Raw genomic sequence first — 17867 nt, forward strand, 5'->3', positions numbered from 1 at the left:
GTGTGCTGAAGTTTTTACTTAACAAATCTATTTAATGTTTATAATCAACTAGGCATTATTCTTACTGCTTTACAAATATTGGCACATTTAATTCTCATGAGAACTCTGAGGAGATACTATTTCATTTTACAGATGAGGAAACTGATATATAAAGTGAATCATAAAGTGACTGTTGAATGAGCCTGAAATGCTTATGATAACTTGTTATAAATTCTGCTAGTCTTAAACTGATTTTCCTTTTACCAAGGGTATTTACAAGGAGAAAGAAACAAGAAAAATTTCTGTATCTTTTACACCTCTTTTACTTAAATTCCATTTTATAAAAGCTCCTCAGAATACTCGACCTGAGCCCCTCATCCAAACTGCCATATTAGTCACACTCTATGCATCATACCTACCATTCTTTAATGCTTTGTATTCAAATTCGCCAGGTCCTTTAAACACACAGAAAGGAAAGATTAATGGAAGGTATCTGCACTTGGATGGAAGGAAGCTACTAAGGGAGACACACAAATAAATAGTTGAACTGTGTGTTTGCAGACAGGAAGAAACACTTTACCCCACAAAGTGCAAGAACAGTGGCAGGAAAGTTTCCTTGATGGGTGATCCTTGCACTCAATCTTGAAGGGGCAATATGTAGTTCACCAGGCAGATGAGCAAAGGAAGACTTTCTAGGACTGTCAAGTACAGAAGCACAAGCATGACAAAAGTATATGAAATCTGGGGAACTTCAGGTAGTAGTCCAACGTGGCTTACGGGCAGGCTATGTGTGGTGATGAGATAATTTTCAAAAAAGAGAAAATAATGGCTGTCATAGATGAACATGTATTAAAGATTATATTCTCTCATCAGGCAGATTTTATAAACATTGGTTCAAAGGATAAGTCCAAACAACAAACATTCTAGACCAGGAATGAAATGAATGTGAAAAAGGAGGCAAAACTGGCTTCTTCCACAGTGAAAATGGGAAGTCAATTAAACTTCTATTGGACAGAATTTGGATGTCTATAGACCATTATTTTGTGTTGCTATTGCTTATCTATAATTTACACAGTCGTAAAATAACTGCCATAGAATCAGAATCAACTAATTCGGAAGGGTGACTTCTATGTAGTTTTCCATCAAAGCACAACTTTTACCCTGCAGTGGCAGTAAGAGAAAACCAGGTAAATTTTCAGAGGTTACATCAGATAGGGTTGCAGATACCACACTAGAGTTTGATTTCTGTTAGTTTTAGTCTTTGAGCAAAAACAGTTCATGAAGGGTCAAACTAAGAAGTGCTAGGATCCCCTTTCATAGGAGAGGCATGGCCTGGCAAGGAGGTGGAAATTTGACTGGAATAGCTCAAGGATGGATTCAGAGGCTTGATGCAGTAGGTCAGTCAAGAAAGTCTGAGGGCCAGAGCCACGGTAATGGCAAGTGGGAGAGTGGCTGACAAACAAAATACAGTCAAGCAGATTTAGTGAAAGTGGATGTGAGGGATGAAGTAGAAAGAAGGTTGTCTCTGCTCGTTTCTAGGTTTCTGGCTTAAACAATTAGGCGCATGGTGGCACATCCACCTATGTGAAAGGAGCAAGCTTGTGAGGATCAATGAGCTGGTTTGCCCACCTGAGTGTGAGGTGCCTGTGGAATATCCGGGTGAATATATCAGGAAGGCTTTTAGACAGGGGCTTCTGGGAGACTTGGTGTGGAGTTAGAAGCCACTGGCTGACAGTGGCCTTTGCAAGCAGCCAAGGAGTGAGGAGCAGCACCTGGGAGAATGAGCCCTGAACGGTTCCAGGAAGCTCGGCCTAGTGGAAGGGACAACGGAGGTCTGTGATGTGATGAGCCCCACTACAGTCCCTTGCAATGAAATCGGGCGTGGCCACTGCCTTCCTCCGGGCTCCGCGAGAGGCCCTCCGGAAAGACGCTGGCACGGAACTCGCGACTCTCCTGCCCGTTGGATCCCGAAGCACCAGTCGGGGCCCCAGACACTAGGCCCCACTTCCGCTTACGCGCCCCACTTCCGCTTCCGGCCCTGGGCTGTGGTGACTGGCGGTGTGGGGTGGGTCAGAGGGCAATAAGTGCCTGGCCGGGGGAGCAGCCTTTGCGCCGCGGTGGGTTCCTGCGAGCTGGTGCAGAGGGACCCCGGCGGGCCGGCCCCGGGGCACATGCGACGACCTCCGCCCCTGGGCCCGACGACGGCCTCAGGGCCTGAAGGCAATGTGCGAAACCTGCGAAAGCGGCAGGCTCCAGGGCCAGGCGCCGCGGGAGGCTGCGGCCCTGAGGCTGGGGGGCGCGGGGAGAATAGGCAAAAGAGGAGAATGGTGGCCCGGGCCACCCCTGGGAGAGGCGAGGTGAAAAGTGACAAGTCGGTTGCGGCATCAGGGGCTGGAAAGGCCGCAAGGCGTCGGGTGGAGGGGCGCAGGGGCCAGGTGAGCCCGTCAGACCGGCGAGGCCTAGAAGCAGCAAAGGAGGCTGAACTCCCCTTGCAAACGGAAAGACACAGTAAGAAAGAACCCACGATCACTTACCTTTAGCCTTTGCAACTCAGCGTGCTCCATCTTTGTTTTACTGCTAGTCTTTAACTTGAACCTGCATGGTTATTTCTGATGCACATAGTTGACCAGGAGATGGGAAAAAATGGATTTCTTTAAAAGGGGTGTTCGCCGTTAGGAGTCCTTGGTCAGAATTATGATAGGAGGAATTCGTACTTGTGGTCCATTTTGTCTAGTATGAGATGACAATGTTATAAGCGTTATTCAGTTGCTTTAGAATTTATACAGGTTTATATGTAATTCCTTAACAGAAATTAAGGCTTTCATTTAAAAACAAGTGTGTATTTACATACAGCTCTTCAGGGAAATAAAAGTGATAGCCTCACAATTTTTAATTTCAATGATATTGCATTTTCCTCCTCAATATAAAATCTTTTCTGATATGTTTTGTTTTCTTTTTTTTTGATCAGCCAAGGAAAAAAGAAAAGTTACTGAAGCCTCAAGTGATGATCCACAGCCAGGGTTTGACCTGGTAAGAAAGGAATCATTAACCAGTTCGGAATCTTTCCAAACAGTGGAGTGCTTGCGGTCTTTGGGTAAGGAAGGTATAGTAGAAGGTATTAAAAGAAGAATTCGAAATAAAAAACTGAAAAGCTTAGAAAACCCACCTCTCAAAATAACCGAAAATGAGGCTACACAAAATATTAAGGTTGAATTCCAAGATGAACTGTACAAGAATACTCTAAAATATTCTTGTAACATCTTGTCACCTGAAGTAGAAAATAATTCCGTTTTTAAATTACGTGATTGCAATTGTTTTCCCCATTCCAAGGATTGTAATGATGAAAACAACCTGCCATATGAGCCTGATGGTGGATGTATGCATGTAGCAGAAAATTTCTCAAAGAAAGAAAACTTTAGAAGTCTTGCAGAAAAGAGTGACACAAATAATATTCCTCAACTCTTACAAACTGAAGAAAATGTAATGGGAGTAAATAAGTTACTACCAGAAGAGAGTGATTTATACCAAAGTAAAATCAATGGCTTGCTTCCCTGCCTTCAACGTGAAAAAAATAAATATTCAATAGAGGAGAGCAGTGTTGGGCGAAAACCCAGGAAAAGGATGAAGTTGTCTGAAAAAGCGGATGAAACAGTTACTCAGATGAACTTCTCTAATGAGTATAACAAGTCTGAGTTGATGTTGCAAGAAAATCAAATGATTGCTGATGGTAAAGAAGCAGAGGCTAAAAGTCCTTTAAATGTTTTGAGAAAAGTAAGCCATAATACAGTCTCTTTGATGGATCATTTATTAAGTGTCCCAGAAATGGTAGAAAAAGAAACAAGTTCTGAACATCATGTAAATGCTGTGTTTCAGAAAACCATCGAACCACTTTTGAAAGAAGAAACAGAGAATGCTTCAGAGCCCTTAGGATATGAAAACATGGCGCTGAAAGAGGATTTTAAATCGAAAAGCTGCATAGGGAAATCACCTGAGTACCATATTGAAAGGAGATCTTCACGGGAAGATTTAAGAAGTGACTCTGAAGAATTGAAGTTAAGCTGTCAGAGAACAATACCTATGACTGGTAAAAGAACTTGGCCCTATTATTCATGTGCTAGAATATCTGCCTGGTGTTGGAAAAAGGCTTCCTTGCCAGAATCAAGTTACTTTCTTCCTGGGTCTCAGAAAAGTTGTAAGAAAGTTGATGTCCCTAAACACCAAACAAACAAGACCCACTTAACCGACTCCAAATTATTATTACAAAGTTCCTTAACAGAAACAAACACTGAATCTTCAAGTAAAGAAAAATTAGATTCTAATTTGAATTGTTTGTTTTCAGTTTCTGCAGTAGAACATACTTTAATGGTTATAAAGGAACCTATAATCAAGGATGATAAAAAGATAAAATCAGAGGAACTGAGCAGAAGTGGGTCAGAGGTAATTTCTAACACTACTGAAGATACTCAATTAACCAGTGATACTCAAAGCTTAACAGGAAATAAAAAAAGAGATAGAGGAAATTTAACAAAACTTAATTTGACAGCAGCTTCCAAAGATGGTCAGGAAGCAAATAACTCTACAGGCAAAACTATTCATCGAAAAGCATGTGTTAAACAAACATTTGTAGTTCCAGACTTGGTTAAAATATTGAACACAGGACGACTGACTAATTTTAAAATTCCTTTACTTAAGAATAAAACAAAAAAAAGAAAAGAAGTAAATGCCAAGTCATCAGAGAGAGAAGCTTACAGTCCTCTAGAACTTCTGGACAATTTATCTGGAGCAGATACAAGACAGAATAGGAGTAAAGAAAATGTCTCCATGACGATGTTAGGACCTCAAACTTTGAGCATACAAAATAGTGTAACTCCAGTGCAAGCTAGTTCTGACTCATTCTACAATAAGAATTCCTGTAGTATTTCTCCAAGCTTTACAAAGCATGGTAACAGTAGCAAACCATCTAATCACTTCTCTGAACCAGGCAATATTGTTTCTAATAAAGAAGTTGCTTCTCTCACAGTTGAAAATAATGCTTTTTCTTGTGATCCTGGGTATGTAGAGAAAAGTCCTTCCTTCTGCTGTAATAAACAAGAAACATTCCGACCAGTTTCCAGTGAAGTTAGGGGTAGAAAAATAACTAAGAATTTTTCAGAAGTAGGATTTCCAGATATTCTTAAAGCATATGAAGATGACGTCCTCTTAATTGATGTAATTCAAGATGACCCAGACCTCTTTGGAGTCTCCAATGAAGGGGAACTCTCATTTACTTCAGAGGTCCCCAGGATAAGCCAGGAGCCCAATGTTCCTGGAGAGCACCAATCAACAGACTCCAAGTATGTGGAAACTCCAGTAAAAAAAGAACCAAGTGATGACTTAAGGTATGCATGTTCAAGTATGCCTTTTAGTGCAGATTGTTGGGGGTTAGAAAAGCAGTCTCTACTCTTAGGTTTCACTAATGTATTCAGTGATATTGAAGCTCCATTATTTTTTAACCCAGTTATTTATTAAATGTAATATGCCATTATTACTGCTGATACCTGGAAATGTCATTATGATAAAACTTAGAGTCAAAATAATGAATTATGTGTATCTTGGAAGATAGAAAAGATTAGCTCATCAGAATTTATGGTTCATAGAGTGGCCTTTTTTTTGTTTGTTTGTTTTTTGTTTTTTCGGAGTCTCACTCTGTCACCCAGGCTGGAGTGCAGTGGCGCAATCTCGGCTCACTGCAAGCTCCGCCTCCCAGGTTCATGCCATTCTCCTGCCTCAGCCTCCCGAGTAGCTGGGACTACAGGTGCCCTCCAGCACGCCCGGCTGATTTGTGTGTGTGTGTGTGTGTGTGTGTGTGTGTGTGTGTGTGTGTGTGTTTAATAGACACGGGGATTTCACCGTGTTAGCCAGGATGGTCTTGATCTCCTGGCCTCGTGATCCACCCACCTCAGCCTCCCAAAGTGCTGGGATTACAGGCATGAGCCACCGCAACCCACCCATAGAGTGGCTTTTTAAATGATGGAGATTGCTTCTTTCAAAAGTCAATTAAGTTTATTTTCAAATGTTCTTTAATTATTATAAATATGCAGATAAACGTTTATTTCAGCCAGGTTACTTATTAATATCAGTGCTATCTATTTTAATCCATTTTCTATAGCCTCCTTATTCGATAAAAAGTTCATTTTTCAGGGGACAGAGAAGCCTTGGAAATTTTTGTTTGAAGTAATTAGGGTTTGAAAGTAGAGTCAAAAGTTAAACTAATTTTCAGAGATAAACAGTATAGAATTTCTTCATGGTTTTACTTTTAAGGCAGTGGTTATAAATGATGATTTTTCCCTCAAATAGGACTAGTTTGCCCAATGCAACTTTGAATGGGGCCAAGTAGTAACATTCATGCTCAGGAACTTAATCTGTTCTGCTTGGCCCCAAATTGATTTAATAATATGTCATATTTTACTTAATTTTATAATTCCTGAAGCTGTTGTTTATATAATACCTGAATATCATAGTATTTTGTGAACAGACTAAAAGAAAAATGAAAACACTTTTCATTAATATTCAGTGGTGCATGACTTAAGTTTCTTTGCCATTTATTTTCTGTTACCTTTGGGGTATCAAACTCTTCTTGATGGTCTTATTGTTACAAGAACTTGAAACTTATCACCAAATATAATGCTCTCTGTGTGCCAAATGGAGAACCAAGAGTTTTATTGATTTTTTTAACCATGTAATGAGGTAGCATGGTAATCTGTCTGTTTTGAAGATGGAAAAAAATGAAGATAAATTTGTCACTTGCCCAAGATCACACTCCTGGTAACAGAATCTGGATTTGAACCTAGGCCTATCTTACTCTAAACCTAGTGATTAAGAGCTTCGTCTCTGTAGTCTGACCTTGATTTTTGAATCTTCTTGTTACCACATAACAACTATGTGACCTTTTAGGCAAATTATTTCATCTTTCTGTAAAAAGGGAAAGTACTTGCCTCAGGGTTGTGAGGATTAAATTAAATAATGAATAGAGAAGGTTTTGGCATTTTTAACTGTTACACCATACTTCCTTGGAGGAATACAAAGGAAAATCAGAGTAAATTCTGCATTCAAGAGCAAACATCTCTGTTGACTGACAAGATGTTGACAGTGAACTAAGCCAAATTTAGAAAGAGATAAATGTTGTGAATTAAAGTGCAGGACGTTTGTTCTTTATTCTTTTTTTAAAGAATAATGGCTGATTTTAAAACATGATACATGTTAATTAAAGTAAAAAGTGGTGTTGGGGGGGAAATTCCACCACCCAAGTAACAAATTAATTGCTATTTGTATGCGTCATTCCAGACATTTATCTATACATATAAATAGATATAATACTAGAAAAAATTGGATCATGCCATTTTTTAGTAAAAACATTAAAGATAATTTCATTTACACTTAACCAAAAGAGGCAGAGAAATGAAAGTGGAATGAAATGGATTGCTGAATTAATATACTTCTTTACCAGAAGAAATTAGTTTCTTGAAGTTCTCAAGTTAATGAGGAAAATTGTTTAAAAGTTTGAGTTTTAGCTTCACTTATAAAAATTGCTTTCCAACTTTAGACAGCAGTGTTTGCTTTCTTCATATGAAAGATGAACATACTTGTACACACTTTTTCTCCTAATATTGCCTACCCCACTTTTTTGTTTAAAGTTTATTTTGTATTACTAAGCCTTGTGCCATGTGCATTCCTTCAATAATCTGAACTCCAAAGATTCTCACTGTTAGTTTTCTATTTAAATTGATTCAGTCCCTACCACCAGTCCTTTTTACTTTCCTCTAATCTTGACTATTTTTTTTTATTTTTTTGAGAGGGAGTCTTGCTCTGTCTCCCAGGCTGGAGTGCAGTGGCAGATCTCGGCTCAGTGCAACCTATGCCTCCCAGGTTCAAGCAATTCTCCTGCCTTGGCCTCTTGAGTAGCAGGGATTACAGGCACATGCCACCACTCCTGGCTAATTTTTTGTGTACTTATAGTAGACGGGGTTTCACCATGTTGGCCAGGCTGGTCTCCAACTCCTCACCTCAAGTGATCCACCTGCCTCGGCCTCCCAAAGTGCTGGGATTACAGGTGTGAGCCACTGTGCCTGGCCTAATTTTGACTATTTTGATTCATCACTTAGTTGGCTAGATTTCAGAGCAATGAAATATTTTTAAGAAGAGTTCATAATTACTGTGTTCCCTAAAATCTTGGGTGCATGAGAATTATTTGTCTAAGAGCAGGTTGTCTGTGTGTAAAATTCTTAGTTTACGTATTTCCCCCTCACAGCTATGTAGACATTGCTCTCCTGCTTTCTGGCATTATGTGTTGTAGTCAAAAACTCTGAGGCCAAACTAATACTCCCACTGTTCCACTTTAAACTGCTTTTATTGTTTCTTCTTGTTTTCCACCTTGGGAATGGTAATTACATATCAGTTTTTCCTGAGACAAGGTTAGCCATTTTGGTTTGCAGTATCAGGTGTTTATTTCAGATAGCTTTTTTGTTACTATCTTTGAACTTCATTTTTCTTCACTTCAAAAGCATCAGTTATACTTTTATTGGCTCTTCTTTGCCTTTTATCTACCTCTAAAGTTTCTGTTTTTAAACAAACTTGAACATCTTCTCAGTATTATTTTAATATTTTTATATTTATTCTGCACTGGAAATACTAGTTTTGTAGTCATCCACAGTGCTAGGATAAACCTTAACAGGGAAAAATGAAGACCTGATAACCAGAGATTCTATCAGTAGTTGCACAGAAACTCATTAATGGTTCTAGAACTAAATGAAGCTTAAAATATAATTTCAAATTTCAGCTATGTCCCTTTTACCAGCCAGTTGCTACTTCATATGCTCCCTTTTCTCCCTTCTAAGACACTGAGAGGCTGAAGCCTGCTAGAATGAATTTTTATTTTACAGGAATAAAAGTAGAAGATGAAAGGGCAAGGCCCATATATTGTCAGAAACTATGGACTGCCCCTTTTGGTAAAACAAGTAGACAAACCTGAGCTGACTTAATCACTGGGGAAAATATTCTCAGACCAGATTGGGGAGAATTTGTAAGGTGTCTAAGTCGTGAGAGAATGCTTATTTGTTTTTAGTCTCCACAGTGGGGAAAGTCCATGTTAAAATCTAAAACATTAAAAGCATACTAGAACTCATTCACTAAAACTTGAACTGATGAGCTTGGAAATGTGTAATGGCTGAAATTGGTAAAATGTTTGAAATAGGCTGTGTCATTGGAAATGATCTGAGAATGTCTGTAATAGTCAGTGCTGGACAGTTAATCTGTTCTAGAACATAGGATTATTATATGCTGAAATATCAGTTAAATGATACCACACAGTGGATTGTTGAGATTTTAAGTGTCTGCCAAAAATTCAGGGGAATTGCTATATAGGTAGGGAGGAGGGGGGAGGAGTGAGGGACTAATGTGTTTTAAACAAAAGTATATAAACTGAAGTACTAAGAGTAGTAGGAGTTTAGAAAAGAGAAGAATGAAAGATACCTTGGAAAAGCAAAAATTTGTATTGATCCTTGAAGTTTGGATTTGTTTAGATTGACAAAGGAGAAGAAGAAAAGAAGTTTGGTAGGGAAGGAGGAATAATGAGGAATATGTGGGCAGAAAGGCAAAAGTACATGTAAGCGTGATTGTGTACGGAAGGTTAAAGGTTTTCCTGACTCCATCAGGCAGAGGTGGAAATCCCTTATGCATTCCCATAGCACCTTATGCTACCTTAGTTGTGGCATTGATTTCATGGTGGTATAATTTAATCTCTCACTTGCTAAACTGTTGGATTTCGTGAGGGTGGGAAATGTCAATGTCTTACTTTTATTTGCAAGTCCAGTCCCTCATATATTGAGATGGGAAGGAGAATTAAGGTTTCAATTCCTATTTGAGAATATTGCAGGCCATTTCTGAAGTGCTTGAATTAGATTACATGTAAATGGAGACAGTAAATCCTTTCTTTCTTAAGCAAGTAGACACTGAACAATAGTGGGAAATAAGATTTTATAAGTAGGGTGATGCTAGATTAAGGAGGTTGGAAAGTTAGGCACAAAAACTTGAATTCTGTATGGAATTGATGTTGGTGATCAGTGGGGATCAGTTATTTACCACCTTACACAACTTGGTCTCAAATCCATAGGCAGCCATTGTAGATTCTGGAGCCAGTAAATAATAAAGTTCTGAGGGATAAATATCTGGTACCAATGCACAGAAAATAAAAGCCTACCACTTTTGCCCAGGCATTTGAGTCTCATTAGACCCATGTCTAGCCTGGATCTATGCTGGGCAAATTATATCCTGTCTCAAGTAACTTACTTTCTCAGAGTCTGACTTAATCCCAGTTCGTTCCCCAAGAGAGGACTTCTAGAGTAGAGTAGTCTTATTACCAATTTTACCATCAAATGACAAAAAAAAAAAAACAGGTTTCCACCAAAAATAAAGATCTTTTTTCTCTCCCTTATATATTGAGATTCATTGTCTTTTATGAAACTTACTTTTCTTCATTGTCCCATTGCGCTGCATATCTAATGTGCTCTAACTTTACTGCAAAATTTTATTAAATTTTTATAAAAATTAAATTTTTACTAAATTTTAATCTTAAGAACTGATATTTAATGTCTACCCTGTGCTAGATACATTACTTATTTTATTTAGTGAAACAATTCTGAGGTTGAAACTCACCCTATTTTTATACTTAAATCAAAGTGATTAACTTTCTAAAGGACCCAGCTTGCAAGTATCAGAGCTGACATCTGAACTCAAGGCAACCTGCTCCAAAGTCTGTCCCTGCTCTGCAAAACAGCATGCTGGAAGAGCGGCATTTTGGTTCTTCCTATATATTTAATTCAATTACTCTGCAAACTACTGCAGAACATTATTTTACTTGAGGTCCCTTTCCTCTCATCTCTGCTGCCTCTTTAAAGTAGCAGGTGGACACTATTAAGAAACACTATTCTGAGTTTTTTTCTTTTCTCTTTCAGGTCACGTAAATTATTCTTTGTCTTTGCTGGAATAAACAGTATTGTACCTGATTGAGCATTTGTAATATCAGGAGACCTAACAGTACAGTGTGGCATCAGGCTAGGGAACCTCTGCCTTGGTGAATTGGATACTATAATATTTCTCTGCTTAGGGCCACTACTACTTGCATAATATGTGCCCCAGTAAATTTGTAGCAGTTCTATCCAGAAACAGAATATGGGTATTTGTAAGTAAATGAATACTGACCACAATTAGCATCTCAAAAGGAGGCAGTGACATTCTGAATTTTTTTTTTTTTTCTTTGAGAGAGAGAGAGAGAGGGTCTTGCTTTGCTGCCCAGGCTGGAGTGCAGTGATGCCATCATGGCTCACTGCAACCTCTACCTGCCAGGCTCAAATGATCCTCACACCTCAGCCTTCCAAATAGCTGGCGCTACAGGTGCATGCCACCACACCTGGCTAATGTTCTTCTCTTTTTGTAGAGACTAAGTCTCACTGTGTTGCCCAACCTGGTATTGAATTCCTGGACTCAAGCAATCCTCCCACATCAGTCTCCCAAATTGTAGGGATTACAGGTGTGAGCCACTATGCTAAACCCTAAACTTTTTCCTTGGGCAATAGTTTTCAGACTTTTTCTGATAGTAATTATTCTAAAGCAATCATCTTCCAGCCATTTTGCCAATTATCCTCAATAAAGATCTGTTTTATATTACAATCTGGTACATATTTATAAATATATGAAATTATAGGTTTATGAAAACAATTATTTTCCTTGCTACAACTGATATAGTCTTATATTTCATATTCGATTTCATTAAAAAATTTCTTGGTTGTGACCCACTAAATAGATTTCATTATCCACATGAAAAGTGCTCTGGTAGAGAATAAGCTTGATATAATCTGTATGGCTCTTCAGAGTTGGCTTAAACCTGTTTTACTCTGTCCTCTCCTTTTTACTCAGATCTTCTCTTTGCTTATCTGTATCTCTGTAGCCTCATCCAAATCTCTTTTATCTCCTTTTGTTGTTCTTCCCTTCATTTTTCTCTTTTTCATTTTACCAATTCAGAACTGTAACTACACCAATGCAAAACTGTAAAATATTCGTGTAAATTACAATTTTGCTCACTTTGTGATTTTTTTTCACCTCAGTGAATTTAACTTTTTGTCTCTGAAATTCCAGACAAAAATAAACTGTTTCTTATGAGAGTTTGCATGTGTAATTTTACTTTCCTTGTAAATTAGCTATTTTCATAGTAAAAAGTTTCCCACATCTATATAGATTATACTAGCAGTATTATAAATACTATCTTAATACTTGGAAATTTAACTAATATACTTGCTGTACCTATTTATGAATGGAACTTTCGGGATAGTTAGAGGCCAAGGAAGCATCCCTCAGTTCTCTATTAAGTCACTTAATTCTGTTCATGTTATTACCTCAGTACCTCTCATGGCTGTTCCTTCCTCTCAGTTCTCTCTATGTTCTTATTTTTCTCCTAGATTATTGTAATGAGCTCCTGGTTAATCTTCCTAAACTCTCTTAATATATCTTTTGTCATAGTGATATTCTAAATAGAAATTGATCTGCCAGTAACTGTTGAGAGTGTTTCACTGGCTTTCAGCCACCTGGGGATAGTCTGAATTGCTTGGCATGGCTTTTTAAGGCTCGTTGTGGATCTGTATCCACTCCCTCTTTGGCAACTATGGTATTGGAGGGAGGAAAGTGGGGTGAAAGGCTAATGAAAGATAAGCATAGCAAGCAGCTCACTGTTTCTACAATGCACCATGTACTTTAGGCCTTTTGCATATGTTTATCTGAAAGTCCCTTTCTTTGCATTCAGTTATCCATCAAATCACATCTGAGATATTATTCCAGGAATTTGTTCCAGTAGTTCTCTTGGCACATATCTCAGTATATTATGTCTGCTTGTATGTGAGCCTCACCTTGTACTGGAATTGCTAGAAAGGGGAGTGGCATCTTCATTTGGGTCTCCTTAGCATAGAATATGTTAGGTGCTGCATGTGTAGAGAACAACTAGACATATATAAGCCTTGTCCTCACAGTGCTTTTAGGGAGGCAAATAAGCATGTACCATAAAATGGTAGGACAAGTGCAAGATGTTAAACACCTCCTTGTGAAAGTGGCGTTTAAAATGATCACTAAAGGATAAGTAGGGATTAGCTAATTGTTGAGGAAAACTGAGACACCAAAATAACGTCCCATGGCTTGGTGTTCAAATAGCAAGAAATGAAGCTACAGAATGTGCAAAAACTGTCATGAAGGGCTGTGAGAGTAAAATGACCATAGAATTTACCTTCTGGATTGCAAAGCTTTTGAGGACATGAGGAGCTGTTAATATGCCAGGACAATAGGCGTAAACAGACCTTCCTAGGCAAACTAGAATTTATGGTGAGTGTGAAGTTTATGCTAAGCATATAGGAATTCATGGAAAGGCTTCTAAATAAGAGACATAATTTGATCACATTTACTTTTAAAAATAATTATAGCTCTGGTGTGAAGGATAAACTGACAGGGACCTATTGTAATAAGCTGAAAGAATGTGGTGACTTTACACAGAAGTGGGAGTGAATTTGTGGGAGGTTTAAGAAGTGAATATTGATTCATCAGTTGGGGGTGAGGCAGAGGGAGATGTTAAGGTTGATATCTGGTTTCTCTTTTATCTCGTTACCATCCATGGCATTACCATACCATCTTTTGCATGGGAGAAGAACATTACCATCCATCTCCCATGCAAAAGAGCTATATTGGGGAGGTCAGATTTAGACATTTTAAGTTGAAGAGGCCTTTGAGATACTGAGATGGAAATATTCTAGTAGATAGCTAGATATGAATGTAGAAAGGTCCGGGTTAGAGAAAGATTTGCATTTGTATATGTTTTCTGTTTGTATTATTTCCCCGTCCTTTAAACTATACTTACTGTTTCTAGGGTTTACATTGGGAAAAAATACTTTGTTTTCCAAACTTCAAAGAATGGTAAATACAAAATGTTTTGTTTAGTTTTCCTCTTTCTTGGCTAGGAAGTAATTCTGAACCAGTGAGCAGTCGCAGTGCTGAAGGATATGCTTATCCACTTGTTAAATGAACAAATAGTGGGATTATGAGTGTTTATTTTGTTCTGTGTACTTTTATATGTTTTAAATTTTTGTCTAAGTGATTAAAAATGGAATAGTGTTTGGCCATTTGTATTTGAGTGGCTCCTATAAATGTAGTTTTCATCTGTTGGGCCTATGATACTGGCTTTAAGGACATCTTATCTCATTTAATCCTCACAATACCTTGTGGTTAGTGGTATTCTCATTTTACAGATATGATTAAACTTAGAGAAGTTAAGTAGTTTTGCCATAGTTTATACAGCAAGTGGCAGAACAGTGTTTGAACCCAGACTGGTCTAACTCTGTTCTATATAATCTTCAGACTCTAAGTTGTCTTTAGGGACTACCAAAAAAAAACTAAGCTGCTTTCAAGCTGTCTTCCTTTGACATTGACCATATGACATACATATACATGCTTAAGAGTAGAAATTGGCCAGGCACGGTGACTCACACCTGTAATCCCAGCACTTTGGGTGGCCAAGGCCAGTTGATCACCTGAAGTCAGGAGTTTGAGACTAGCCTGACCAACATGGCAAAACACCATCTCTACTAAAAATACAAAATTAGCTGGGCATGCATGCCTGTAATCCCAGCTCCTCAGGAGACTGAGGCAGTAGAATCACTTGAACTCACGAGGCAGAGGTTGCAGTGAGCCAAGATTGTGCCATTGCACTCCAGCCTGGGCAACAAGAGTGAAACTCCGTCTCAAAAAAAAAAAAAAAAAGAGTAAACACTATCTTGTATTGATGTAATACTTTTTTGAGTTTTACATGCTTTGTATATGTTGTCAAGCTCTCAGTAACAAAGTTTGAGTGGCAGCACCCCCTAACAGTTGAGGCATATGTGATTAAAGAGCCAAACAAAGAATCCACACAGGTGCACTGGGTTCTGAGCCTCGTTATAGTAAGTACTCTGCCCTGGAGGACTTGAGCTGATGTTCACCAGAAGCTAAAGTGATTATTATATAATGTTTAGAGATAATGTTTAGATAGTTCTGCTTAGAATCTGTTATAATGTTTAAGCTCTGTTTGCTTTATAGTAGAGAACTTCCTGTACTGGACTGTGGACCGATAAAGCCAGACATCTGTGCTTCCAACTCAGCAGGTAAAAGTTGACATTTTCAGAATATGCAATATTGAACCATCTCTTTATATCTCCATGCAGGCCTAGTCAAGATGAATTCATTAGAACAGGAAACTTTTCATTTTAGGGTCTGTTGACCATATGTTTTATAGTTTGTCAATTTTTCTGTTTTAATTGACTGTTTGGAAGATCAGATTGAGATATTTTCTGTTTGATTATTTAATAAATAACTTTGTTAGGCTTTATCTAACAAAAGATAGGTAACTAACCTCAGCAGTGTTTGTCATCTTATTTTGAAATTGAAATATGTATTTTAGCTTTATCACATTTTAAATCTCAGTTGCTTAAAAAAATTTTATAGTTGGCCGGGGGCGGTGGCTCATGCCTGTAATCCCAGCACTTTGGGAGGCTGAGGCAGGTGGATCACGAGGTCAGGAGATCAAGATCATCCTGGTTAACATGGTGAAACCCCATCTCTACTAAAAGTACAAAAAATTAGCCGAGGTTGGTGGTGGGCATCTGTAGTCCCAGCTACTCAGGAGACTGAGGCAGCAGAATGATGTGAACCCGGGAGGCAGAGCTTGCAGTGAGCCGAGATCGCGCCACTGCACTCCAACCTGGGCAACAGTGCAGAACTCTGTCTCAAAACAATATATGGCCGGGCGCGGTGGCTCAAGCCTGTAATCCCAGCACTTTGGGAGGCCGAGACGGGCGGATCACGAGGTCAGGAGATCGAGACCATCCTGGCGAACACGGTGAAACCCCGTCTCTACTAAAAAAATACAAAAAAACTAGCCGGGCGAGGCGGCGGGCGCCTGTAGTCCCAGCTACTCGGGAGGCTGAGGCAGGAGAATGGCGTAAACCCGGGGGGCGGAGCTTGCAGTCAGCTGAGATCCGGCCACTGCACTCCAGCCCGGGCGACAGAGCCAGACTCCGTCTCAAAAAAAAAAAAAAAAAAAAAAAATATATATATATATATATAGTTAACAGGTAGTCAGAAGTTTAAATACCTGAATCTTTATTTCACAGGGTATAACTTAGTATGAAAGTTAACTTTACTTTGACTTTCAAATTTTACAAGTATATTTAAAATATATTTTATTTTATAAGTATATTTAAAATAAGTATATTTAAAATTAAAAATTCTTAAGATGATCAAGAAAAATTCTTAAATATCTGTTTCTTTTTATATAATATAATGGAGTTATTTTAATAAAGAGGAATTATTGCATAATTCGCTGAAAACTCTGCTTCGTATTTGTCACATTAGACCTTAAAAGAGCCTCTGAATTCTAAGTCATTTTTTACAACAGCCTTTGAATAACTCAGTTATTTTGTCTTTAAAGTTTCTATAGCTGAATATTATTTCTTTTCAGCAAGTGAAATAAAACATGATCCCAAAGATGCAAACACTTCCTTAGGAGAAGTTGCTAATGAGACCTCTGAAAATGAAACACTGGGAGACTTCAGTGAACAAATAAAAGGTTCAGACTTGGATGAAAAGGTACTAGGGGATCTTTTGCATGTTTTTATTTCTTGGTCTTAAATAGTGGTAATGCATAAATCCATCTTAACAGTGCTATCGGGTGGCGAGTATAACTCCCTTTATTGAATAAAAGAATCAAGTCGCTCTAGCCATGGGATGTATCCCTTGATATTTGGTGTAAGCATAGTATAAAAAAGATTTTCCTTGCCTGGGAAAATGGGATGTACTGTTTAATTACGTACTGTAGTTAGCTTTTTAGTATCTGAAGTTTGCCACAAACCTATGAAAGTCTTTCTAAATAAAATATTACATATTTTTCTGCCTCAGAAAACACTATAATACTGAAAATCGTTTGATCTTCCTTGATTTTCAGGTAGCATAGTACTTGAGGGCCATGCTTCCTAGTATGGGATGATTTCTTTGTTTTGTTTGAGGGAAGGGGGATTATATATTTATCCTTCTAATACCATCGTAGGCTTCAAAGTACTAACCCTTTACAAAATATGAGACTTAGTAATATTTGCTCTTAAGATGTCTGGCCCTCAAATTTGGGAATTAACAAACTTGTTTTCATCTCTCTCTTACATTTTAGGAACACTACAGGGTAAATAGATTGACTTATGGGACATATGCCTGGCCTATTGCTTTTCTGCTCTTGTAAATGGCTGACTGTAAATTTTTAGAAATGCTTCCTTATTGATCTTTTACTTCCCACTACATGTGTATGTGTGTACAAGTATGTATGTATGTACAAGTGCACACATGTATAGTGAGAAATAAAAGATCAATATGCCAGGTGCAGTGACTCAGGCCTGTTATTCCAGCACTTTAGGAGGCTGAGGTGAGAGGACTACTTGAGGCCAGGAATTTGAGACCAGCTTGAGCAACATAGTGAGACCCTGTCTCTACCAAAAAAAAATTTTTTTTTTTTATTAGCCAGGCATGCTGGCATCCACCTGTAGTCACAGCTACTTGGCGGGTTGGAGGTGGGAGGATAGCTTGAGCCTGGGAGGTCAAGTCTGCAGTGAGTCATGTTCGGGCCACTGCACTCCAGCCTGGGCAACAAAGCAAGACCTGTCTCAAAGAAGAAAAGGTAGGGGCGCGCACGCGCGTGTGTGCGTGTGTGTGCGTGCGTATCTATTATATACGTGTGTGTGTGTGTGTGAATGATTCTTTTCCAGAGGCCTTTTCTTTTCTTCTCTGTATCACTTGTCAAT

General features: G+C 38.5%; 1 protein-coding gene across 1 annotated transcript in view; it reads left to right on the plus strand.

Moving 5' to 3' along the window:
• The first annotated feature begins 2029 nt into the window (after nt 1-2029).
• The window catches only part of TOPAZ1 (testis and ovary specific TOPAZ 1), a 90367-nt gene continuing 74529 nt past the window's right edge, over nt 2030-17867 (plus strand). The window contains exons 1-4 of the mRNA XM_005546821.3: nt 2030-2487; nt 2948-5357; nt 15124-15185; nt 16541-16668. Of these exons, the coding sequence (XP_005546878.3) occupies nt 2151-2487; nt 2948-5357; nt 15124-15185; nt 16541-16668 (2937 nt within the window). The 5' untranslated portion in view covers nt 2030-2150. The remainder of the gene's footprint in view (nt 2488-2947; nt 5358-15123; nt 15186-16540; nt 16669-17867) is intronic.

This window comes from Macaca fascicularis, chromosome 2 (assembly GCF_037993035.2).
Source record: "Macaca fascicularis isolate 582-1 chromosome 2, T2T-MFA8v1.1".
NCBI classification, from domain to species: domain Eukaryota; kingdom Metazoa; phylum Chordata; class Mammalia; order Primates; family Cercopithecidae; genus Macaca; species Macaca fascicularis.